Source organism: Trichomycterus rosablanca, chromosome 23, assembly GCF_030014385.1.
Source record: "Trichomycterus rosablanca isolate fTriRos1 chromosome 23, fTriRos1.hap1, whole genome shotgun sequence".
Taxonomy (NCBI): Eukaryota; Metazoa; Chordata; class Actinopteri; order Siluriformes; family Trichomycteridae; genus Trichomycterus; species Trichomycterus rosablanca.
In genome coordinates, this window is record NC_086010.1 from 10,315,678 (window position 1) to 10,341,673 (window position 25,996).

The window sequence follows — 25,996 nt, forward strand, 5'->3', positions numbered from 1 at the left end:
AAAATGCGACAATGATGACTCCGTACTGTTGTACATCTTAAGACGTGAGACAAAATAAAAGCTGAAACATTAAATCACTTGGTCTCCTCGGTGCCAAAACGTCTTTTAAGTGTGGTGGAAAGTGGTAAATGCTTTACTGTCTCAACCTTTTGGAATGTGTTGCAGGCCTGAAATGCAGGAATGGATGTTTATTAATAAAAAAAAAATGAAGTTGAGCAGATAAACATGAAATATCTCAGGTTCATCCTGTCTGCAATCAAATAAAAGTCAAAGTAAACATAAGAAATTGGGGTTGGGGTTGTAGAATAGTAGTGAACACAAATACAAACCGAATACAAAAGTCCTTATATCCGTGTACAGCACGTCCATGCACGTCGAGAGCCCGAGCTGAAAAGCGCCAGAGCGGCCGCCGTTTGACAAATGAAACGCTCTGCAACTTTGAATTGGTTTAAACCTTCATTATTCGAGTCGCCGCCGTTCCTCCCCACACACCAAGACAAATGGTCACGTTGGCCCGGCAGTCAGCTGGGGTTTCCAGCACTCTCACCATCCAAATGGACCTTTCAGAAACGCGGATAATAACAGGCCCTTTCGTTCCCGCGCCCGGAGACAAATTGGCCGCATTTAAAAGGGTTATGATAGGAAATAAAGTGCTCACAAAGATAGATAACGCCATCTACTCAAGTCTGGACATTTCACTTCTGAGACAAAGGTGCAGTGCAGCCGGCTTAAACGCAATAAAAGGAAGAAGACGGAGAGAAATCTTGGATTTGTTTTGGTGGTGGCTTAGAGTATATTGCGAATAGTGTGTACAGTCTGGGGTAAAACGGTGAGCTGGCGGAGACGCAGGCACGAAAGTCGTCAAACCTTAATGAGCTGGAAGCTTTTATTATTTTTTTTTTTTTTCCCTTTTCTCCTCCTTTAGCGCATCCAATTGTTAAATTTTGCATCGTGCTTCCTCTCTGTCCCTGCCCGAGGAGATCGAAGCTAACCCACATCCCCTCCGAAACATAAGCAGCAGCCGGATGCATTTTTGCCACCCACGCATTGATGAGTGTGGCGCCACCTAGCGTTGCATGCGGAGAGACACACCCTAAGGGCACCCTTCCTCATCTCTGTGCAGGCGCCTCTAATCAGCCGGCAGAGGTCGTAATCGCATTCTGACAGAGAGAGACCCACATCCGGTCCACATCCACAACCCCCCAACTGAGCAACCGGCCAATCGTTGCTCATACAGCCACTCAGCCTCGAACCGGTAAGGCAGAGCTGGATTCGATACGATGTACTGGGAATCCAGCTCTGGTTGCAGCGTGTCTTTTCACCGCTGCGCCACCTGAGCGGCATGAGCTGGAAGCTTTTTTGTGTTTCATTCCCAGGTGGAGCGGTCCAGGATGCACAGTGGTTCTCAACCAGGGGGCCTCAGTAAGCCTAGAGGGGGTCCTGTTGCATTCAACTGAGAACATTAATAAACAAAGACATTTGATGATGAAGAAATCAATAGGCTGTTGGTGTATGGGAGCTTTCTTGTGATGTCATAAGGATCTATTTTAAACTGCCTATAGTCTACGTTGGGTTTGAGAATGGACACATATTTGATTTGCCAACCACAAAAGTCCAAAGGTCAAGTGACAGTAACTACGAATGACCTGAATCCGATTCAGCTGTTGATGGGGAACTCTTACTCAAGTGAGGGGTTCAAGTGTAATGATTCGACAAATTCCACACAAATGTGATTCCAAACAGGTGATTGTAATCATGGTTTGGTACAGGAAAGTCTTTGATGAGCAAAGATGATCAGATGATCTCCAGTTTGTCAACAAATGTGTGAGAAAATGATTGAAATGTTTAAAAACAATGAACCTCAAAGAATAATTGGAAGGGATTTGCATATTTCTCCCTCTACAGTGCATAATATCATTAAACCATTCAAGGAATCAAGAGGAATTTCAGTGCGTAAATGCCAAGGGCGCAAACTTAAGCTGAACACCCGTGATCTTCGATCCCTCAGACGGCACTGCATCAAGAACCGCCACTCAACAATAGCTGATATAACCACATGGGTGAGGGATTACTTTGGCAAACCTTTGTCAAGCACTACAATACAGAGTTACATGCACAAATGCCACTTTACTGTGCAAAAAAGAAGCCTTATGTTAACCACGTCCAGAAGCGGCGTCGACTTTTCTGGGCTCTGAGGCATCTAGGATGGACCATCACACAGTGGAAACGTGTATTGTGGTCAGATGAATCAGCATTCCAGGTCTTTTTGGAAAAAAACGAAAAGCACCATCCAGACTGTTATCAGCAACAAGTCCAAAAGCCAGGGTCTGTCATGGTAATGAGGTTGTGTCAGTGCCCTTGGCAAAGGTCATTTACACTTCTGTGATGGCAGCATTAATGCAGAAAAGTACATTGAGATCTTAGAGCAACATGTGCTGCCTTCAAGACGTCGTCTTTTCCAGGGACGTCCATGCATTCTTCAACAAGACGATGCAAAACCACATGCTGCACACATTACAAAGACATGGCTGTGGAAGAAGAGGGTACGGGTACTGGACTGGCCTGCCTGCAGTCCTGACCTGTCCCCAATAGAGAATGTGTGGAGAATTTTGAAACGTAAAATGCGACAACGACCCCGTACTGTCGCACATATTAAGACGTGTTTGCAGGAAGAACGGGACAAAATAAAATCTGAAACACTAAAACACTTGGTCTCCTCGGTGCCAAAACGTCTTTTAAGTGTGGTGAAAAGGAATAGCAACATTACAAAGTGGTAAATGCTTTACTGTCTCAACTTTTTTTGGAATGTGTTGCAGATCTGAAATGCCGGAATGGATGTTTAATAATAAATGAAATGAAGTTGACCAGACAAAACATGCATTTTATTATTTGCATTTTCCATGCTGTCCCAACTTTTTATGATTTGGGGTTGTAATATATTTAATAGATTCTCACTACAACCTCACTAGTTAAACTCTATGAAACGCAACATTAGCATTTGGACAACTGTGACTCGGTCAGTCATGGTAAACGTGCCAACCTCGTCAAAGCATGATATCTAATTAGCCCGTGTTCATCAGCCAACTTGACTTTCCTCATTTCATTAGACCACTGACAGAGCTGTTAACACGCTGCCCACACTGTGCCTGCTAAGGCGATTGTCCACCCCCTGCGGTGTGCTGTTCACTCCTAGCAGGCTCAGACAGTTGTGATACATCTGGTGAAGGACACAAGGACATTCTGAATAAGACCAGCAAGAATCTGATTAGAGGCAAGAATCAAACGAGTTGGGGGTTGTCCTGAACCCCCAACTAAAGCACTGTCCTAATTTGGGTTTACTGGGACTACTGGGTTTGGAAACATGGTTATATTCAGGCATAGAGACCTGAGTAACTTTGATAAGGGCCAAATCGATATCGCCAGACCACTGGAATGAAGAATCCCTAGAAAGCACGGGGTGCTTAGACGCAACCATAGTGAGTACCCACTGACAGCGGTCCAAGGAGGGACAAGCCATGAACCATCGACACCCTGGACTCATTGATGCCAAAGGACATAAAGGCTATGGTAGGTGGTACATGTCAAAGTGACATCCACATGGATGGCAGGACCCAAGGTTTCCCAGCAGAACGTTGCTCAAAGCATCACACTGCCTCCGCCGGCTTGCCTTCTTCCCATAGTGCATCCTGGTGCCATGTGTTCCCTAGGTAAGCGACGCACACGCACCGGGCCATCTACGTGATGTAAAAGAAAACATGATTCATCAGACCAGGCCTCCTTCTTCCATTGCTCCGTGGTCCAGTTCCAATGCTCACGTGCCCATTGTTGGCACTTTGGGCGGTGGACAGGGGTCAGCATGGGCACCCTGACTGGTCTGTGGCTATGCAGCCCCATACACAACAAACTGTGATGCACTGTGTATGATGACACCTTTCTATCAGAACCAGCATTAACGTCTTTAGCAAAGTCTGTTGGATCGGACCACACGAGCATCAATGAGTCTTGGCCGCCCATGACCCTGCCGCTGGTTTACCACTGTTCCTTCCTTGGGCCCCCTCTGACACGCGGGCAGCAAGCCGCACGCATCTTATCACCCACACATTGACGAGTGTTGTGCCACCTAGCGTTGTGTACGGAGAGACACACCCTAAGAGCACTCTTTCCTCATCTCTGTGTAGGCGCCTCGAATCAGCCAGCAGAGGTCGTAATCGCACCAGTCTGACGGAGAGAGACCCATATCCGGCTTAGACCCGCCCATCTGAACAACCGGCCAGTCGTTGTTCATGTAGCTGAGCGGCTTTTCTTGGACCACTTTTGATAGATAGTGACCACTGCAGACCGGCGAACACCCCACAAGAGCTGCAGTTTTGGAGATGCTCCGACCCAGTCGTCTAGCCATCACAATTCGGCCCTCGTCAAAGTCGCTCAAATCCTTACACTGCCTGATATATCCCACCCACTAACAGGTGCTGTGATGAAGACCTGTCAGTGGTCATAATGTTATGTCTGGTCAGTGTATACCAATAATTTATATTACGTCTGCAACTCTAATCGTTTCGGTTTGGTCCCCGTGGTTTGCAGACCTTTTATTTTATGCCAATTTGATTTCAAATATAAATCGATCAGTTAAGACGGTGATGCCGGTCAACCAACGTTTGCTGGTTTAGTTATGGATGGTCGCACCGATAAAGGAAAAACAATGTCTGATTTGTACAACAAATGTTTCTCCGAAGCTTAGACACACACACTTACGCGCACACACACACTTCTGCTCATCTAAATTAGGTCTAAAGCCAAGCCCTATGAACAATGTTGGTTTTCTTTTAAGTGCTATCTTATTCCAGAACTCCTAATCAAACAAGCCCTGGGCTATCGGAGGGGTAAACATCTGAGAAGCGGCTTGGCAGCCTTTCAACTCTCTAAGCTGCAGCCGGCGGATAAGAGATCCCTGGCAAGCTCTACGCATTTAGGAAAACACTTCAAACGGCTCGAATAAAGTTCCCTGGTTGTTTTTAATGTAAAAAGAGCTACCCTTTCACCAAACAAACGGATAGCAAATATGGCAGTTGACACACTGATGTACTCCTAATTGTCAGCCTTTTAATAACAGTCACGTTAATAGCACTTCCCTTGTCTGATTACTGTTCATTTAAAAGGTAAAATATATACATGTATAAATTACTGACAGAATGCCATCAATGTGTGGCACATGCAGGTGAAGAATAGAATCACGGTTCGAATTCATTCACCACGACGGTCAGTACGCACACCGCCGGTACTACGTCTGTGGCTTCAAGTTCAGGTCGAGCTGTCCGTAGTCTAGCCACCGTACAGTGCAAAACTGTGGTCATTCTGGCTAAATCATCAGCTCGAGTCAAACCGTACTCCGCAATGCCCGTAGTGTTCTTCAAAAGTTCAGAGGTCCAATGCCTACACCGTCTGAGAGAACGGTCGGCCTTTCCTCCCGCCGAGCAACCGTTTCCACGTCTCTGCCAACGAGGGGAGCTTCATTTTGTCTCGGTTTTTGCTGTAGATGTTGAGGAAGATCCCCAAGACCACCAGTAGGCCTCCCCAGACATACCTGCGCCAGAGATAGCACACGATGAGAGAGGAAGATGATATGCACAGACTTAGTATATAACTTAAAAAAGCTATAATACAAAACTACAGTAAAAGAAAAGTACATTTTTAGCACTATGGTTACAATCATGGTCGTTATAGCTATGAGGGATCTTCAAAAAGTTTCCACACTTTTATATTTTTGGTTAGAAATGGTGAGGCTGGGAGGAGTAGTAACTGGTCGTGTCTGAGAGACTAAGAGAGCTTATAGTCCGGATTTAGCGCCATCTGATTTCCACCTTTTTGGACTCTCAAAGCTTTAAGGGGAAGAAGATTTTCATGGGATGATGAAGAACCCTCGTATAAATATATACAATGTATCGGTTATAGGCATAACTATGTACAATAAAAGCAATACTCACTCACTTTCTTAACCGCTTATTCAATTAGGGCCCGGGGGGGGGGGGGGGGTTTGCTGGAGCCTATCCCAGCTTTTCAATGGGTGCAAGGCACACAGTAACACCCGGGGGGGGGGGGGGGGGGGGGTGCCAGTCCATCGCAGGGCAGACACATACACACACCCATTCACCTATAGGGCTGAATATTCACTATTCAGTGTCTCCAATTAACCTGGCTGCATGTTTCTGGACTGTTGGAGGAAACCCACGCAGACAAAGTCTGCACAGAAAGTACCATGACCACCCCGCCCCGCCTGGGGATCGAACCCAGGACCTGCTTGTTTTGAGGCGACAGTGCTACCCACCGAGCCACTGTGCCGCGAAAGCAATACTATACATTGTTTTATATACAGGTATTCCTATATATACCTATACAAAACAATGGATATTGCTCCTATTGTATATACTTATATATACTTATACGTATAACTGCTGTATTGTATATTGTATACATCTATACCTATAATCATATATTTATTTCTATATTTACACTTATATATCTGTAAATATTTTAAAATAATTGATTACTGCTCCTATTATTATTATTATTATTATTATTATTAATCCAGATGCCCAATTTGCACATACTTTTGTACATGTTGTACATTCGCTACGCCCTACTTACTTTATTTGTATTAGTTGTCCTTCCTTTGCTTGTTTAACTACTGGAGGCCAATAATTTCCCTCGGGATTAATAAAGTATCTGTCTATCTGTCCATCTATCTATCTATGACAGGTTGTCAGGTTACACATGATTCATCAGTTCTAGTTCATTGTCAAACACCCTTAGATCAGTTTTGTTGATTTATTCATGATTCAGGTTTTGACTATGATGATGGTTCTAAGTACTCAGGGCAAGCTGTAGCCTAGTGGTTAAGGTACTGGACTAGTAATCAGAGGGTCACTGGTTCAAGCCCCACCACTGCCAGACTGCTGCTGTTGGCCCCTTGAGCAAGGTCCTTAACCCTCAATTGCTCAGACCGTAAACTGTAATGTAAGTCGCTTTGGATAAAGGCATCTGCTAAATGCTGTAAATGTAAATGTACTCAAAGTATTAGAATTTTTTACAGCTGTATATATTTCTGTATTTTAGTAATAGGACATTTAAATTACTGTTCATGTTGCTAAATGGCTATTCTGTGGCTAATCTAAAGTGTAGGTATTAATACAATGCTGTATAATAATAAAATATCATTAGCACATTTAATTAAATCACTCATGGCAATTAGTTGGCTAACAATTAATCATCAGACTAAATTTGAGTAGTGGCAGGCTTATTGTTCAATAAACAGATTACAGGGCTAAAATCCAAGTGTCCTAATCAGATTTCCTGAAATACAATAACAGCTTTACTCTGATAAAGCAGATCTGAGTATGCTTTTGTGCTAGGAGCGCCTGGACATGCATGTGCAGTGTATGTTCTTGTTTTCCAAGCAGTTGAACAAAACAATTTCATTGTATTGTATATACAAAAACAATAAAGTCATTCATTCATTCATTCATTCAATAAATTGAAAACACCTGGTACTCAGCTTTGGTGTAATGTTCATGCTGTGAAGTATTTACTTACTGAAAAGTAAAGGGTTTTGAGAAAAACATAAAAGATAAGACGATCGTCATGGCCTTTCTTCCTGTGGTCACTAAGGGAAGAAAGACAAGATCAACTGAACATTTTTCCTATTTGAAGGTCAAAAATAAGTAAAGGCTATATTAAGTAAAGTGATGGAACACAAACAAGCTACTTTATCTTCGTTACAACTGCTAACAGGTGTAATAAATCAATGATAAATAAAATTTAAAAAATTAGGGCTGTCAAACGATTAGAATTTCATATAGTTAATCGCGATTAATCGCATTAAAAAAATCTGTGTAAATGTTATAGAAAACAAGGATTTTTAAGTGAAATGTTACAATTAAAATGGTGAACACATTTTATGCTAAATGTACTCATGTTAAAAACTGCTGGGACAAGAGAAAACTATAAGGGAGTTTTATTCACTCACATACTAGGCAGTAATACTATCCAGCAGAGACCCTTGACTTCGTATAAATGTCAGATTGTAGGTTAGAATTTCTCCATCAGCAAACATTGTAGATCAGCGGTGCTTTAGGTGGGATAAGGCGTAGTTATTGTAACAGACTTTTCTGTGCTTGTATCGTGACAATGGTTTGATGGACGTTTCTACACGAAGTGAGTGTGTTTTGACCCTTTGGGGCTTCCATAGTGCATGGACTAACGTGCTTGACTCAGCTGTCCGGTATTCGGTACCGTAACAGAATAAGTTAATAAAGTGTTCTGCTCCCGACAACTTGTGAGTATAGCGTGTATTTATTTCTTTATTAAGCGAGTGCATCACTACGACGCTCGGTTACATTATGTTAACAAACCGCAAATGAAAAACGGTGGCAAGTCCGACATTAAAACGTTTGTTCTACCAGTCAAGTCTCAACATGAACTAGAATTTGCGTTAACGGCACTATTTTTTTTAATCGCGTTAAATTGAAATCGCGTTAATGCGTTATTATCGCGTTAACTTCGACAGCCCTAAAAAATATATATGCTTCCAACTTTTTTTTCAACAGTTTTGAGAAGACCCTTTCCAGTTCCAGAATGACTGTACCCATGTGGACAAGGAAGCTCTATAAAGCCATGAAGAAAAGCTTGCTGTAAAGAAACTCCAGTAACCTGCATAGAGCCATGACCTCACCCCACTGAACAGCTTTGGAATGAACCAGAACATCAATTGAGGCTTTCTTGACCATCGTCAGTGCCCAGCCATACAAACGCTCTTTTGATTGGACGGGCACAAATTCCCACACACATAACTCAGAGTCTTATGAGAAGCCTCTTAGTCATGTGTGTGGCTGTTGTTATAGCTGAAAAGATCACATAGAGGTCAGCATTTGTTTTTGAAATGGTAAGGTGTCTAAATACATTTGGCCATATAGTGTATGTCTTGGATTCACTTTCTTAAATGAAGTTATATTAGATGTTCAGGTGGAGCAGTGGAAAATTACGCTATGCTGGGATCCAAGGTTTGAAACGCCAGCTGTGCTATCATCCGACTATAAAGATATAATTGGCTATGTCTGATTGTTAATTTATTTAAGGGAAGGGGGGATGCCCCTTGAGGATTGACATTAACATGGACCCTTGCTACCTTGACCAGGATAAAGCGGTGGTAAAACATGAAAATGAGGTCAAATAAATAAAATATTTGTTTATTTTGCATTTCTACTCCTTGGATCGTCTCAATTTGGATATATCCAAATCCTCTGTGCACTCTGGCTTGCACAACATCCTTGCAGTCTAGTACAAGCCAACAGGTGCTTCTTTACACCGGGCAGTGGCAGAACCCACACACAAAAACAGGATCACCCCATGCTTTCCACGTTCCTCGGTCGATTGTCTGGGCACAGTGACCGGTAGGTGTTGCTGTTAAGGCAGCAAGGAGGTGATTTCACATCCAGCCTTCACTCCCAATCAGTCTTCCGCTGCTGGGGATCCCTGATTGCATTTAAGGAGGGTATGTTGCTGCTCACGCCTCCTCCGACACGTGCGCAGTCTCCTTCTTTACGCCCGTGCATTCAGCACAGACGCCTCTATCTGCTAATCAGGGTCCTTGCACAGTTATTGAAGACCCCACCCACACAGTCCGGTCATCCCCCCCCAGCAGACACGGTTGCCAATTAGAGTCTGCTGCAGGCACTGCCAATCCCTTCTTATTCTTCCATGTTTGGGTGAATTTGCGGGTGAGGTTGGGTTTGCATACGGAGAGCCAAGCCCTGATCTCTGCCCCACCCCTTACTCCGGACTTTCCCCGATGCATCAGCCAATTGCGCCTGCTAGAGCGCGCCTAGACAACCAATGGCAGAGCCGAGATTCGAACCCGAGAGCTCAGATTATCGCTCTGCGCCACCTGGGCACAGTGTTCTTCAAGGTGGTTACATAATGTCTACCCCAAATAAATCTAGTTTTCAGACTAGGGCACAATCAGAGCAATCTGTCTTACCTGTGACCGCAACTAGAGCACCGAAGAGTTTTATTAAGGCCAGAACAAAGGAGATCCCAAAATAACCCATCAAAGAGAAGAAAAAGGCATAACCGTACGTCGTTACCGGATGCTGGTAAACAAGAAAACACAAAAGAACAAACGTCATCAAAATAATGGCAAATTACTCCTATGGATACAATACAACACAATCCCAAGCTTAAAATCATTACATTTGATCCTTATTCAACCATCATATATGCAATTATATTAAAATATCACAAGCAGATCCAGAGACTTTATTTAATAATGTTTTTAGTTCAATATTTCTAAAACTGACCTGAGCACAGAAGGCCACAGCGGGTCCCAGTCCTCCCACACACAAAAGTCCCAAGAGAATATACACAAACCCAATAGAGTAGGAATACAACACCTGCAAAAGGACGAGTGGGGTGTGTGTTAGATCACATGATCACAGACAGTAGGAACGACACGATACGATAGCTGAAGGATTTACCATTTCTGAGTTGGACCCGTTGTGTAGCTTCATGGCCTTTTCCTGCACATTTCCAATAGCAGCATCAGCACAAAGTGCCAAAGAGATAAGGAGAACCCCTGTAACACACACACACACACTTATATAAATAAATTCATTCACTGATAACAATAACAAACAAGCCAGAACATCTAACAGCACCCCAGTCACAAGAACAGATGGACTACAACCAGTGGTGCATTGGGATATTCCATTAGCACACCAGCGCTGGGATTCTGAACTCTCCAAATTCGAATCTTAGTTCTGCTACCAGTCGACTGGGTGCGCCCAGCAGGCACAATTGGCCACTAAGTCTGCTGCTTGAGAATAGACCAGACTATAGAAAGGAAGGGGTATTCGACGCTGTGTAAGGACCCTGGTTAGTAGCCATGGTGGAATAGAGGAATCAGTGTGTGACTCTCCATATGCGAGACTGGCCCCACACACAAATCCACCAAAGTAGGCGCAAATAAGTAGGGGTTGGTGTACTGTGCGTGTGTCAGAGGGGGCGTGTGTCAGGCAAATATACCCTCCTCAGATGCCATCAGGGTCCACAGTGGCGGAGTAATAATTGGCTATGCTAAATTGAGAGAAATGTATAAATAAAATAGCAAAACAAGATCAATAGAGTGCATCTATATGGTAGGCGTAGTGCATAAAAGCTCAGGCTTTATACAATTCATGCTAAGAACTGGCAAGTAAGCCTCTTTTTATTTTTGATTTATGGTAAATGATGCAACTGGTCCATCTAATATGATGGCTGCTTCCAGCGAATGAAATTCTTTCTTTCCACGGCTGTTATTGTAAATAAGAACTTGTTCTTAATGTTTTGCCTACCTGATGATCTGATACTAACACACAGGTAGGCTTCTGTAGGCATATTATGTAACAACAAGAGGTTTTCTGTTAATGGCATCAGTCACATGTTCACAGTAAAAATATGCCAGTGAAAACTAACATTAAAAGCCAATGTTGGCATCAATTATTTATTTATTTAATAGGATTTTATTGTCATGTTTTACACACTTTGGTTACATTCGTCACAGGACAGGTAGTTACTGGTTACACAAACTTCATCAGTTCAAGTTTATTGTCGAACACGGTGATGGACAATTTTGTATCTCCAATTCACCTCACTTGCAGTCTTTGGACTGTGGGAGAAAACCGAAGCTCGCAGAGGAAACCCACACAGACACGGGAAGAACATGCAAACGGCACACAAAGAGGGCCCGGTCTGCCCCAGGGAATCGAACCCAGGACCTTCTTACCGTGAGGTGACAGTGCTACCCACCAAGCCAACTAATAATAAGAAAAATACCAACTGGCTGCTACTTAATGATCTGATACTGACACACAGGTTTCTGTAGGCATAATATGTAATGACGAGATTCTCTGTAAATGGTATCAGACGTCACAAGACGGCACTAAAACATGCTTTGCAGGCCACACTGTGTAAAACATTTTTTTACTGTGAAAAATTATTATTATGTTAGGTTTGCATTCAGTTTAATGTTTCACCTTGTCTGAAACGGCTGCTGGCTAGCCAAGTAAAGTGTGCACTCAATAGTAAAAAGCACAAACATTAAAGACGTTCATTTATCGTTCAGTGCGGCATTCTGGCCGACCATGAAACACGTTGCAATTTTGACTAATATTAATTTACAGTTAGGTTAGGTGGCTTAATGCCATTGACACACTGCTTTGTTCACACAGCACAACTTGCTCCTTTGTAATTAAAAGTCTTTAAGTTTCAGCTTTTTGATGTACTGTATGTTTCAGTATGTTTTACAGCAATGCATGTCTGGCTTTTCTACAAACATTTATGAAGTACAAATGACTGTAATGTAGTATAGCAGAATACCTGTCACATTAAAGTTTGGTGCAACCTTGCTGTCGGCCAGCGTGAACCAAATAAGGCCGAAACTCATGCAGAGAGCAGCTGATACATCCGCGACGTTGTGCCGCTTCCCTGCAAAGAAAAAACAAACAAACACAAACGGGCGATGAGGACAATAACAGGCAACCACACAGAGAATCAAACAGAGCTCGAACCAAACCCCTTGGTGCTTGGAACCCAACACGAACAGAATAATAACTGGCTGCTACTCAATGATCTGACGCTGACAGAACGGTAGGCTTCTGTAGGCATATTATCTGACGACAAGAGATTTTCTGTAAATGGTATCAGACGTCACATGTTCACAGTAAAAATATGCTGAAATATTGGCATTAAAAGAACTAGAACATGCTTTGCATGCCACACTGTGTAAAACAAGTGTAACAGTATTATAATAATTATTTTAATGATGTTAGTTGCATTCAGCTTAACGTTTCACCTCGTCTTAAACGGCTGTTGACAGGCCAAGTAAAGTGTGCACTCAATAGTAAACAGCACAACCTACATAGGGTTTTTTAAACAATCAAATAAATAAATACATAAATAAATATACTATTTGCATGTTTCTCTAATACAATTTCAGGATTGCCTTTGCTTTCACTGTACAAAATTCCAACACCTGACTGCTGTACAAAGAAACAGGATGGAACTGTTGTCAGTAATACTAAAAGAAGCCGGTAATTACTTACACACCTTAATCTGCAGTCACACCAAAAATGTGCCACTTGCAACCACATGCGGGATAGGTGTGGTAAGACTGGGTACGGAAGACGAAAGCGGGGCAATTGTAACGCAAGAAATAACCGTGACTTGGCTAAGGGTCATTTGCAATTCGTAAATGATTACTATTACTATTGTGCAGTGCAGGTATGCTGATTGAGCGGCACTGTGGCTAAGTGGGTAGCACTGTCGCCTCACAGCAAGAGGGTCCTGGGTTCGATCCCCAGGTGGAGCGGTCCGGGTCCTTTCTGTGCAGTTTGCATGTTCTCCACGTGTATGCGTGGGTTTTTCCTCCCACAGTCCAAAAACATGCAGCCAGGCTAATTGGAGACACTAAATTGTCCTATAGGTACCTAGCCCAAGTGCATAAACCCAAGCCCGGATAAATAGGGAGGGTTGTGTCAGGAAGAGCATCCGGGGTAAAAACTGTGCCAAATCAATAATGCAGATCACGATCCGCCGGCGACCCCTAACGGGAGCAGCCGAGGGAAGAGGGAGCAGGTATGCTGATTAATGCCACAGACATTGTCATCAGATCGCTGCACTCTTTACACAACACCTCTTGTAACTTGCCCTCTTGTAATCGGGAGTCTTTAGGTCGTGGTTTGCACACTACTGATGAACAAACCACGTAAAGTGTGCACTCAATACTGATCGGTGACTGTCTGGTCGTCAGAAAAACGTACCCAAGAAGTAACAAGTGGGATGACCAGCCCCGGTTCTGGACTGCGTTGCTTGGGGGGGAAGGGGCAGAGCCCCATAGTGCTGGCCCTGCTTGTGTTACTCTAGTCTTGTTCCAAGATTCCGGATTCGAACCTAGGGTGGGAAAAATGTGTGCGCTGTGCTCTACCCACTGCGCTACTCAAACAGAGATGTATTAAACATGTTATTATGCTGATGTAACCTGCGCACACACAGCGTTACTAAAACTAAAACAAAGTGAACACTACTACCAAACACCTTTTAATTCCCATGTTTGTGGCAGAAGCCACTCGCCCTGTTACAGGTTCAGAGATCATTTAAAGATATAGCCTTTGCTTGCTTTGCGGTTGGGGATGATGCTATACCACGCGAGTCTAGACTTACATGGTGCTAGACCATGTAATCACTTTCTCTTTAAGCAGCATCTCTTTCATTTTAGATCTATTGTGATGCAATCTACTGTGGTTTGCAGTTTGCAAACACTTAAATCAAAACCCAGGTAAAAAAGAGTGATTTCCAATGCACTGCGATCACAAAGGCCTGTCAAAGCTGTTCCTAAAGTTGCTAACTTTTTGATTTTGATGCTTCTGTATTTCTCGTGTTGCAGTTGGGTAACAATGTGTTGAGTGGAGAAAGCAAAGCTGCGTTAGATCAGTGCTGCTACCATGACACTAGCTTCAGGTTTGCTGTGCAGGGCTCTTTGAACTACTTCTGTAGGTACTGTCACTGGTTTACCAACAGAGCGGGAAAGAGAAGGAAAGGTGAAGGGTTTTCTTGTTGACCTCCTCACCTCAAATGCAACCAAAAATAAAAAAAGAGAGGACGAGGTGACAAGGCAGTGGAAGCATTATTATTGGCTGTAGGGTATTTACTGCTTCAGTCAAAAACATGACACTTTAAAACAGCTGAGATCAGACGGCATATAATTAAATCATTAAACTGCAAACGTATACAAAGCAGCATCGATTGTTACTAGTTACCTTGAATGAAAACTCCTCCGATCATAACCGGAATGAGTTTGCAGCACTTGAAGATGACCTGCGTCGGGTAGTTCAAGTATCCCAGTGATGTGTTGGAGAGGCCCATGGTTCCGACCGTTAGAAATGCTATGATCATGTATGTTTTTCCTGGAATCCTAAAAGAATGGTTCATCAAAAAAGTGTACTATAAATTCCAGTTCCAATTGAGACATTTGATAAAACACAGTAAAAAAAAATCTACAATTTGTTAATTAATGTTTAACTGAAAGATGTACAAAAATTTCTCAATGTTTGCATAAATAAATGAGCTTTTACCATGTCATATTAAACAGTTCGTCTCATTGGAGGCGCTTTGAAAAGGTCAGCGGCAAACTGGGTCAAAGTTCAATCAGGTGAAATTTCGCCAGCCCAACGTGGCAGACGCACACAGTGCAGGCCGCTTAGGGAAGCGAGGTGGCAAGCCGAGAAGCACCGCCACACTACATAGGAAACGAAAGTGGTTTTTGCCACTTCTCATGTGAATGCGCCCTAAGCAGGTGATGAGGAATCATGATTGGCTTAGACTTCACAACCAAAGATGGGTCATGGCTCAACATTTTTGATGGTAAATAATTCAAGTCATCTGCCATCTACCGTACATAATATTGTAAAAAGATAAATCTCAGAGAAGTATCAGTCTATGCATGGGAAGGCCAGAAACCATATATATCCTTCAGTTGTGATGTAAATATATATTGTTAAACACCCCCACCCCAAGTTTACAGACTTGGCCAGAAAGAGACAAAGATCTAAGAAATCCAAGAAATGAGTTCTCACCTCATCAGTAAGTAAAGTGGTTTGTTGTTTATTTAACATTTCCTACTAAAGTTTGGCTGTGTGTGCACTACCCACCTCCTCCTCTTGTCCTGGGTAAGCTGCAACTCCACCAGGCCAAACACGGAGTAGAACCCAAACTGGACTAAGGTGAGGTACCAGCCAAAGGGTTTGAAACCTTCTACTGAAAATATCAGCTCCTAAAGAAAACAGATTCAAAATTGTAATATATAAAATAATTAATACATGTTTTGTTATATAAGCATTATTATTCTTAATGATTCCACTTAGTCAACACCAAAACTAAACCGTACTCAGTGTATAACTATGCTGTAACCAACACAATACAAATCACACAGCAACATCAAACAAATCCTGCATCTCATCTTACTGCATAACAGTGTAATTTGCTGACATTTCAAGCTGTTAATATAGCGATATTTTACTGATGTTTACTAATTAATTCTACATTAATTGATGGCACAATTCCTCCCAATCCTAAACAAATAGAATAGGATTGAATAACATACCAGAATGCAAACTTACAGTGTATCACAAAAGTGAGTACACCCCTCACATTTCTGCAGATATTTAAGTATATCTTTTCATGGGACAACACTGACAAAATGACACTTTGACACAATGAAAAGTAGTCTGTGTGCAGCTTATATAACAGTGTAAATTTATTCTTCCCTCAAAATAACTCAATATACAGCCATTAATGTCTAAACCACCGGCAACAAAAGTGAGTACACCCCTAAGAGACTACACCCCTAAATGTCCAAATTGAGCACTTTCCCTCCAAAATGTCATGTGATTTGTTAGTGTTACTAGGTCTCAGGTGTGCATAGGGAGCAGGTGTGTTCAATTTAGTAGTACAGCTCTCACACTCTCTCATACTGGTCACGGAAAGTTCCAACATGGCACCTCATGGCAAAGAACTCTCTGAGGATCTTAAAAGACGAATTGTTGCGCTACATGAAGATGGCCAAGGCTACAAGAAGATTGCCAACACCCTGAAACTGAGCTGCAGCACAGTGGCCAAGATCATCCAGCGTTTTAAAAGAGCAGGGTCCACTCAGAACAGACCTCGCGTCGGTCGTCCAAAGAAGCTGAGTGCACGTGCTCAGCGTCACATCCAACTGCTGTCTTTGAAAGATAGGCGCAGGAGTGCTGTCAGCATTGCTGCAGAGATTGAAAAGGTGGGGGGTCATCCTGTCAGTGCTCAGACCATACGCCGCACACTACATCAAATTGGTCTGCATGGCTGTCACCCCAGAAGGAAGCCTCTTCTGAAGTCTCTACACAAGAAAGCCCGCAAACAGTTTGCTGAAGACGTCAACAAAGGACATGGATTACTGGAACCATGTCCTATGGTCTGATGAGACCAAGATTAATTTGTTTGGTTCAGATGGTCTCAAGCATGTGTGGCGGCAATCAGGTGAGGAGTACAAAGATAAGTGTGTCATGCCTACAGTCAAGCATGGTGGTGGGAATGCCATGGTCTGGGGCTGCATGAGTGCAGCAGGTGTTGGGGAGTTACATTTCATTGAGGGACACACGAACTCCAATATGTACTGTGAAATACTGAAGCAGAGCATGATCCCCTCCCTCCGGAAACTGGGTCGCAGGGCAGTGTTCCAGCATGATAATGACCCCAAACACACCTCTAAGACGACCACTGCTTTATTGAAGAGGCTGAGGGTAAAGGTGATGGACTGGCCAAGCATGTCTCCAGACCTAAACCCAATAGAACATCTTTGGGGCATCCTCAAGCGGAAGGTGGAGGAGCGCAAAGTCTCGAATATCCGCCAGCTCCGTGATGTCGTCATGGAGGAGTGGAAAAGCATTCCAGTGGCAACCTGTGAAGCTCTGGTAAACTCCATGCCCAGGAGAGTTAAGGCAGTTCTGGGAAATAATGGTGGCCACACAAAATATTGACACTTCAGGAACTTTCACTAAGGGGTGTACTCACTTTTGTTGCCGGTGGTTTAGACATTAATGGCTGTATATTGAGTTATTTTGAGGGAAGAATAAATTTACACTGTTATATAAGCTGCACACAGACTACTTTTCATTGTGTCAAAGTGTCATTTTGTCAGTGTTGTCCCATGAAAAGATATACTTAAATATCTGCAGAAATGTGAGGGGTGTACTCACTTTTGTGATACACTGTATAAGTGAAACTGATATTCTTACGCAGCTTAGGACAAACAATTGACAATAGACTGAACAGTGATAGATAGATAGATAGATAGATAGATAGATAGATAGATAGATAGATAGATAGATAGATAGATAGATAGATAGATAGCTGATTCAACTTTATTGTCATTGCTCAGTACAGGTACAAGGCATCTACCAGAAGTGCAAAAAACAGAGAATATTAGTAACATATACCTATGATTAATATGAATATAAAGTTATAATTATAGCTATTTACATATATGAAATTATATCAATGTACATACATAGTACTATATACATAATAGCAATAATAACAATAACCATATTAATAAAAAAAAATATGTATTATAATAATAACAGTAATAATAATAATAAAGATTAGTTAGGTATATTTTAGTAATAACAGTACTAGTAATAATAATAATAATAATAATAATAGTAATATAATATTATTATTATTATAATAGATAATAGAGATGTGCATAAACACAGGCCATTAGTGTTGAAAACAACAGTCAACAGAGTATCCGGTTATAAGTAATTCCGGACATTGTGGAGGCCTTTAATAGCAGAACAATGTAACAGGTCTTATTTCGCTTATGCTTTTTTCTATTTTATTTCATTTGCATTAACTGCTTTATACTGATCAGGTCTGGCGTTACTGGGAAACCCTGTGCATGGCAGGAATACCCTGGTCATTTAATCACAGGCTTCATATTTACCAACAAAGATTTAATTCCCTTGAATTTACTGACATTACAAGAGCAAACTTGGTGAGATTTAATGTAGGCAACATCTAGCCTACAACTACTTTAAACACCTCATACAGTAAAAGAATAATTCCTTATGGCATAAATAAAAATGAAGGTTTATTTTAGATGTAATACATATACAGTGTATCACGAAAGTGAGTACACCCCTCACATTTCTGCAAATATTTCATTATATCTTTTCATGGGACAACACTATAGACATGAAACTTGGATATAACTTAGAGTAGTCAGTGTACAGCTTGTATAGCAGTGTAGATTTACTGTCTTCTGAAAATAACTCAACACACAGCCATTAATGTCTAAATAGCTGGCAACATAAGTGAGTACACCCCACAGTGAACATGTCCAAATTGTGCCCAAATGTGTCGTTGTCCCTCCCTGGTGTCATGTGTCAAGGTCCCAGGTGTAAATGGGGAGCAGGGCTGTTAAATTTGGTGTTTTGGGTACAATTCTCTCATACTGGCCACTGGATATTCAACATGGCTCCTCATGGCAAAGAACTCTCTGAGGATGTGAGAAATAGAATTGTTGCTCTCCACAAAGATGGCCTGGGCTATAAGAAGATTGCTAACACCCTGAAACTGAGCTACAGCATGGTGGCCAAGGTCATACAGCGGTTTTCCAGGACAGGTTCCACTCGGAACAGGCTTCGCCAGGGTCGACCAAAGAAGTTGAGTCCACGTGTTCGGCGTCATATCCAGAGGTTGGCTTTAAAAAATAGACACATGAGTGCTGCCAGCATTGCTGCAGAGGTTGAAGACGTGGGAGGTCAGCCTGTCAGTGCTCAGACCATACGCCGCACACTGCATCGACTCGGTCTGCATGGTCGTCATCCCAGAAGGAAGCTGACGCACAAGAAAGCCAGCAAACAGTTTGCTGAAGACAAGCAGTCCAAGAACATGGATTACTGGAATGCCCTGTGGTCTGACGAGACCAAGATAAACTTGTTTGGCTCAGATGGTGTCCAGCATGTGTGGCGGCGCCCTGGTGAGAAGTACCAAGACAACTGTATCTTGCCTACAGTCAAGCATGGTGGTGGTAGCATCATGGTCTTGGGCTGCATGAGTGTTGCTGGCACTGGGGAGCTGCAGTTCATTGAGGGAAACATGAATTCCAACATGTACTGTGACATTCTGAAACAGAGCATGATCCCCTCCCTTCGAAAACTGGGCCTCATGGCAGTTTTCCAACAGGATAACGACCCCAAACACAACCTCCAAGATGACAACTGCCTTGCTGAGGAAGCTGAAGGTAAAGGTGATGGACTAAACCCAATTGAGCACCTGTGGCACATCCTCAAGTGGAAGGTGGAGGAGTTTAAGGTGTCTAACATCCACCAGCTCCGTGATGTCATCACGGAGGAGTGGAAGAGGATTCCAGTAGCAACCTGTGCAGCTCTGGTGAATTCCATGCCCAGGAGGGTTAAGGCAGTGATAATAATGGTGGTCACACAAAATATTGACACTTTAGGCACAATTTGGACATGTTCACTGTGGGGTGTACTCACTTATGTTGCCAGCCATTTAGACATTAATGGCTGTGTGTTGAGTTATTTTCAGAAGACAGTAAATCTACACTGCTATACAAGTTGTACACTGACTTCTCTAAGTTATATCCAAGTTTCATGTCTATAGTGTTGTCCCATGAAAAGATATAATGAAATATTTGCAGAAATGTGAGGGGTGTACTCACTTTCGTGATACACTGTATGTTGATTTTTCATCGCAGTGCTCAGGTGGTGGTAAAGTACTCTAGTCCACTACCGCTCAGATCCAGAGATCCGGGGTTCGAATCTTTTCTCATCTCTGTGCAGGCGCCATCAATCAGCCAGCAGAGGTCGTAATTGCACCAGTCATGGGAGAAAGAGACCCCATCCGGCTTAGTCCCGCCCATATCTGAACAACAGGCCAATCGTTGTTCATGTGGCCGCTCAGCCTTAGCCGGTTGGCAGAGCTGAGATTCGATACGATGTATTCGAGATCCCAGCTCTGGTTCCAGCGTGTGTTTTTTGCTGCGCTACCTGAGCGGCCTGATCTGTTGTTTTGTAAGTCCATTCACTTTTTCAGCAAAGTTTCATAATCTCAAATTCGAATTGATGTTAAGAGCTGGATCCCGCTGCTTCCCGCCCACCCCCAATTTTTTCTTTGCCGTTTAAATGCCAGCGGTGCTATCGGCCGGTCGGTTAAGGCCGAACAGCCTAGTCATCCAGACGACCCCTAATACGGAAGCAGTCTAGGAAAGAAAAAAGTGATAGCAAAATGTAAAAGTAGACCTAAAATTAACTGTTATCCACTATTGTTGTGACATCAAAACCTAATATTTGCAGTGGCCAATCTCGGTGTAATCTTTTTTACACTAATAAGGACATATAAGGACAAATTTGTTTAGTAATAAATAAGTAAAAAGTAAAAAAAAACAATAATAGAGTTATCCAGTAATATACTTACTATAATATAAAACAGTGCTAGTAGAAGACCTGAAATTCCTACCTGCAGGTAGCCGTAGACGAGGTAGAAGAAGAGAACCCCGGACACACAGATGAAGAACTGCGTGGGAGTGTTGAAAGTGCTCAGATTGACCCCCAGCACTCTGAGCTCCTCTACGGACTTAATGTGGGGGGACATGGCCTCTGTGGAGGAGGGGATGGAGATGGAGATGTGTTTCCGCGAGTTATAGTTGATTAAGCTGAATTTGGAACTCATTGTGTCTGTGGCCTCCTGTGGATTTACAAATGATATCATCAACATCCTGACATATGTTTAATATACCGCATTACTGTTTGGAGGTAATTTAAGATGTGGGCAAGATGTTCTAAATGATGACTTAAATATGAGCGACTCATTCGTGCCGGATAAATATCCACGATAATGTGCAGTGCACGCCGGACCTGAACGATGCCGGCTCATTTTAAAGTTTAACTGAAAGAGGATTTTAAGACTCGGTTCCCATAAGCAATTACATTAAATAAACTAGTGATGGATTATTTTCCTCAAACTAACTTCCCCTAAAGTAACTAACATAAGAAGAGATAATGTAATATATAATAATAACATAAGTAAAGATAAGTAATAGAGGAAATGTGAATAGATCATTAACATGAAGCGTTTTCCGTCTGATTTATATCCACCACATATGTACCACAAAAAAAAGTCATATAAATAATCATCACTGTGACAATGTACCTGTCTTACCTACAGACTTTAAGCCACTGCACAAGAATATGATTTGTGTAATAATTAATATCATATTTTATCAGCTCCACTTACCATGTAGAAGCACTTTGTAGTTCTACAATTACTGACTGTAGTCCATCTGTTTCTCTAAATACTTTTTTAACCTGCTTTCACTCTGTTCTTTAATGGTCAGGACCCCCACAGGACCACTACAGAGCAGGTATTATTTAGGTGGTGGATGATTCTCAGCACTGCAGTGACACTGACATGGTGGTGGTGCGTTAGTGTGTGTTGTGCTGGTATGAGTGGATCAGACACAGCAATGCTGCTGGAGTTTTTAAATACCGTGTCCACTCACTGTCCACTTTATTAGACACTCCTACCTAGTTGGTCCACCTTGTAGATGTAAAGTCAGAGACGATCGCTCATCTATTGCTGCTGTTTGAGTTGGTCGTCTTCTAGACCTTCATCGGTGGTCACAGGACGCTGCCCATGGGGTGCTGTTGGCTGGATATATTTTTGGTTGGTGGACTATTCTCAGTCCAGCAGTGACAGTGAGGTGTTTAAAAACTCCAGCAGAGCTGCTGTGTCTGATCCACTTATACCAGCACAACACACACTAACACACCACCTAAATAATACCTGCTCTGTGGTGGTCCTGACCATTGATGAACAGGTTGAAAGCAGGTTAAAAAGGTATGTAGAAAAACAGATGGACTACAGTCAATAATTGTAGAACTACTAAGTGCTTCTATATGGTAAGTGGGGCTTATAAAATGGACAATGTGTGTAGAAACAAGGTGGTAGTTTTAATGTTATGGCTGATCGGTGTATAAAATCGTCAAATTATAACAGTCCACTACCACTGAAACCCAGGGTTCGAATCTCCAGTGGTGCTATCACATTTACATCTACATACAAACATGATTTGCATTCTGTCCAGGATCTGTTGCTGTGTTGTGCCCAGCAGGACGATAAGGAGGCCAAACCTGCTACATCCCTGACTGGTATAAAGTGGTGATAAAACATGAATGAATTAATGAAAATAAAAAAAATACACGGACACAATAGACTATGTTTCATGACATAATGTAATATATAATGTCTTGGCTTGGATGTAATGTACAGCAGGCCATACTGTTCAAGTTCCAAAGTATAATATGAGCATAAACCATATTAAAATTAGACCTACATCTTTCATAGACTGTATTCCGGCACATCAAGCTCTCTTTGCATTTTGCACATGTGCACACATTCACTTTCTACACACACACACTTGTTATCTTTCTTCAGTAAGCAATTCTTACTGTAGCTTTACAGATGTTACAAACAATACTGTACTGTTTTACACCCATGTAAATATCCTAATCTGTGCACACACAAAACCATAGTATTAGATTTAGTGGTTGAATAATTACTTTAACAAATACAAACAGATATTAATACAGATCGGTACTATGTTACTAGGTCTGATCTACATTACTAGGTCTGCATTTTATGTCACCAGCTTTTGAGCTCTTAACCTGTTTGATATAGATAAATTAGGCTTATATAATCACTCCGGTTATTTTATTTATATTTTATTTATTTTTGTAAAGATCTGGAATTTGGCATTTCTATTATTTAAAAAATAAAAAAAGCCAAAATAGACAGTTCTACTTAAATCTTACAATGGCGCTACAGGGTCAGCAGTTAAAATACCGGATTAGTAATTGATAATTGCTGGTCCAAGAGCAGTAGTAGCCCTATGGAAGAGACACGTGAGTATTAGTGAGAACGTTGCTGGCTCAAGTCTCACCACTGTTGGGTCCCTGTGTAGGGCCCTTAACACGTTCTCTAGACCTGAATCCCATTGAACATTATTGGGATGCACTGGGAAGACATCTGGCAAACCGTCCAATGCCTCCCACAACACTTCTTGAGCTGGAAGTTGCCCTGGAGCAAGAGTGGCAGAGGATCAAGAACTGCTTGACAATCTGATCCTGACCATGCCCCATCGCTGTCAGTGTGTTTTGGCAGTCTTGGGTGACCATACACCCTACTGAACAGTCAATGTGTGGCACTCTCGTCCAGTCCGACATGCTTCTGTTCACCCCCACCAATATGTCACTTGCTACTCAATCACGATAACTGAGTTTGCATCTCATTTGCATAATCGAACGACTTTCTTTGATTTATCGTTTGCTTTTCTGATGTTCTTGTTTAATAAAAAAAATCAAATGCTTCTTTTTTTTAATGCTTCATATTCATTTTGAAATATCCCCTAATTTTTGTGAGCAGTATATTTAGTCAGAATCGTAAGGCACTTTGTCTAAAAGTTTCTGCTAGGTGCCGTAAATGTAAATATCCAAACTGTAAGTTATTTCACAGATGTAAATGTAAAGCCCCATATCTGCCCATAGCTTTACTCATCTGTCACTGTTGGGCCCTTGAGCAAGGACCTTAACCATTAAATGCTTGGATTGTATATGGTCACTTAGGATAAAATCGTCTGCTACATGATAAATGTAAATCTGCAATTATCCTGATCCAAACCAGTGTATCCAGACAGCTTTAGCATAATTAAACTGGTATTTAACCTTAGCTATTCACCATTATGAGTGGTTAAATGATCTTAAGACTTTATGAGTGGGACATGCTGTTGTATGATTATTTTTTATCTTTGGAAATCATTGCCAGCTTACCTGATCTAGTGACAGATTGGAAATGCAGAAGGTAGATTGGCAGAAGGCATCAGAGCACTGAAACTCCTCTGCTTTTACACTATCATGTGTACTGGGTAGAACTCGAAATGCCAGCCATGTACACTAACTACAAGGCTTGAATATCGCCATTATTAAGTAAAAAATCTAAAGGTAAATAAAGATCAAAGACAAGGAGCGGTATGCCACCTCATCATAAACACGAGCATTTACCCACAGCTAGCTTGGTGCTAACTGCCTACAATGCTAACGCAACTTCCTGGAATGAAAGCAGCAAATTGTGGCTGAAAGCGCTTTCTTTAAACGTACAGCCAAACTTTTAAAGCGCGTTTATATTCCATTATTTTAATACAAAAAACTTATACATTTTAAATGCTGTATTTCAAGAAACAGACTGTTTATAAATTAGTATACGTGCTAGCCATAATGCTACAGCGGTACCCCGGCAGCGCTGTGCGCGTGCGCAGTGAACACTTTCCTGTAAAGGCGGAGCGTCAGTGCTGTGGTGTCGTCAAGTGAATTATAATTATTATTATTTTTTTACTTACACCTAATTTCACTTAACAGTCTAATTTCATATCATTACAATTCATTACCAGCTAATTAACATAATTATTATATTACCAGTAATCATAGCCAAGCACAAATAAAACAATGGACATTACCTACACATACTGTAGCCATGTAATTAACATAAACTCACCTGTTTTCTACACAGCATAATAAAGTCAAAATATAAACCTTGAAATTCGTGTTTACGTACCTTGTTCGGTTCCTTATTTATTTCCTTAAAAGGTTCCATTATATAGTTTCGACAATATTCATGGCTTAGTTACACGTTGGACAGTATGAATACCGAGTACATTTGTATACCATTGAATACAGACTGCACTATGTGGAAACTTGTTTTTCCAGTCTACTCTTATTTACATGACTAGCCCACACATTCCATAAGCGCCGGCTTTATGTATGTCTGGAACCTATACATTTAAAATATATAATTACTTTTTTCATGTACACTATATTGCCAAAAGTATTCACTCACTCATCCAAATCATTGAATTCAGGTGTTCCAATCACTTCCATGGCCACAGGTGTATAAAACCGAGCACCTAGGCATGCAGACTGCTTCTACAAACATTAGTGAAAGAATGGGTCGCTCTCAGGAGCTCAGTGAATTCCAGCGTGGTACCGTGATAGGATGCCACCTGTGCAACAAGTCCAGTCGTGAACTTTCCTCGCTACTAAATATTCCACAGTCGACTGTCAGTGGTATTATAACAAAGTGGAAGCGATTGGGAATGACAGCACGAAGTGTTAGACCACGTAAAATGAGCGGGGTCAGCGGATGCTGAGGCGCATAGTGCGCAGAGGTCGCCAACTGTATGCAGAGTCAATCGCTACAGACCTCCAAACTTCTTGAGCCTTCATATTAGCTCAAGAACAATGTGTAGAGAGCTTCATGGAATGGGTTTCCACGGCCGAGAAGCTGCATCCAAGCCTTA

The 25,996-nt window shown here is 42.0% G+C and overlaps 1 protein-coding gene across 2 annotated transcripts; it reads right to left on the reverse strand.

Moving 5' to 3' along the window:
- Positions 1-4,993: 4,993 nt before the first annotated feature.
- On the reverse strand, positions 4,994-25,305 carry slc35b3 (solute carrier family 35 member B3). 2 transcript variants are annotated; one of them, XM_062985835.1, is made up of 10 exons: positions 25,255-25,305; positions 21,106-21,333; positions 15,735-15,856; positions 14,844-14,998; positions 12,406-12,513; positions 10,527-10,624; positions 10,350-10,442; positions 10,031-10,142; positions 7,588-7,657; positions 4,994-5,581 (listed from the first exon to the last, which is right to left on the reverse strand). In XM_062985835.1, the coding sequence occupies exons 1-10, from the start codon at positions 25,291-25,293 to the stop codon at positions 5,431-5,433; spliced, it is 1,176 nt and encodes a 391-aa protein (XP_062841905.1). In that variant the 5' UTR covers positions 25,294-25,305; the 3' UTR covers positions 4,994-5,430. The 2 variants fall into 2 exon arrangements, with proteins under 2 accessions (XP_062841905.1, XP_062841906.1); XM_062985836.1 differs by lacking the exon at positions 25,255-25,305 and adding an exon at positions 24,474-24,825.
- Positions 25,306-25,996: the final 691 nt, after the last annotated feature.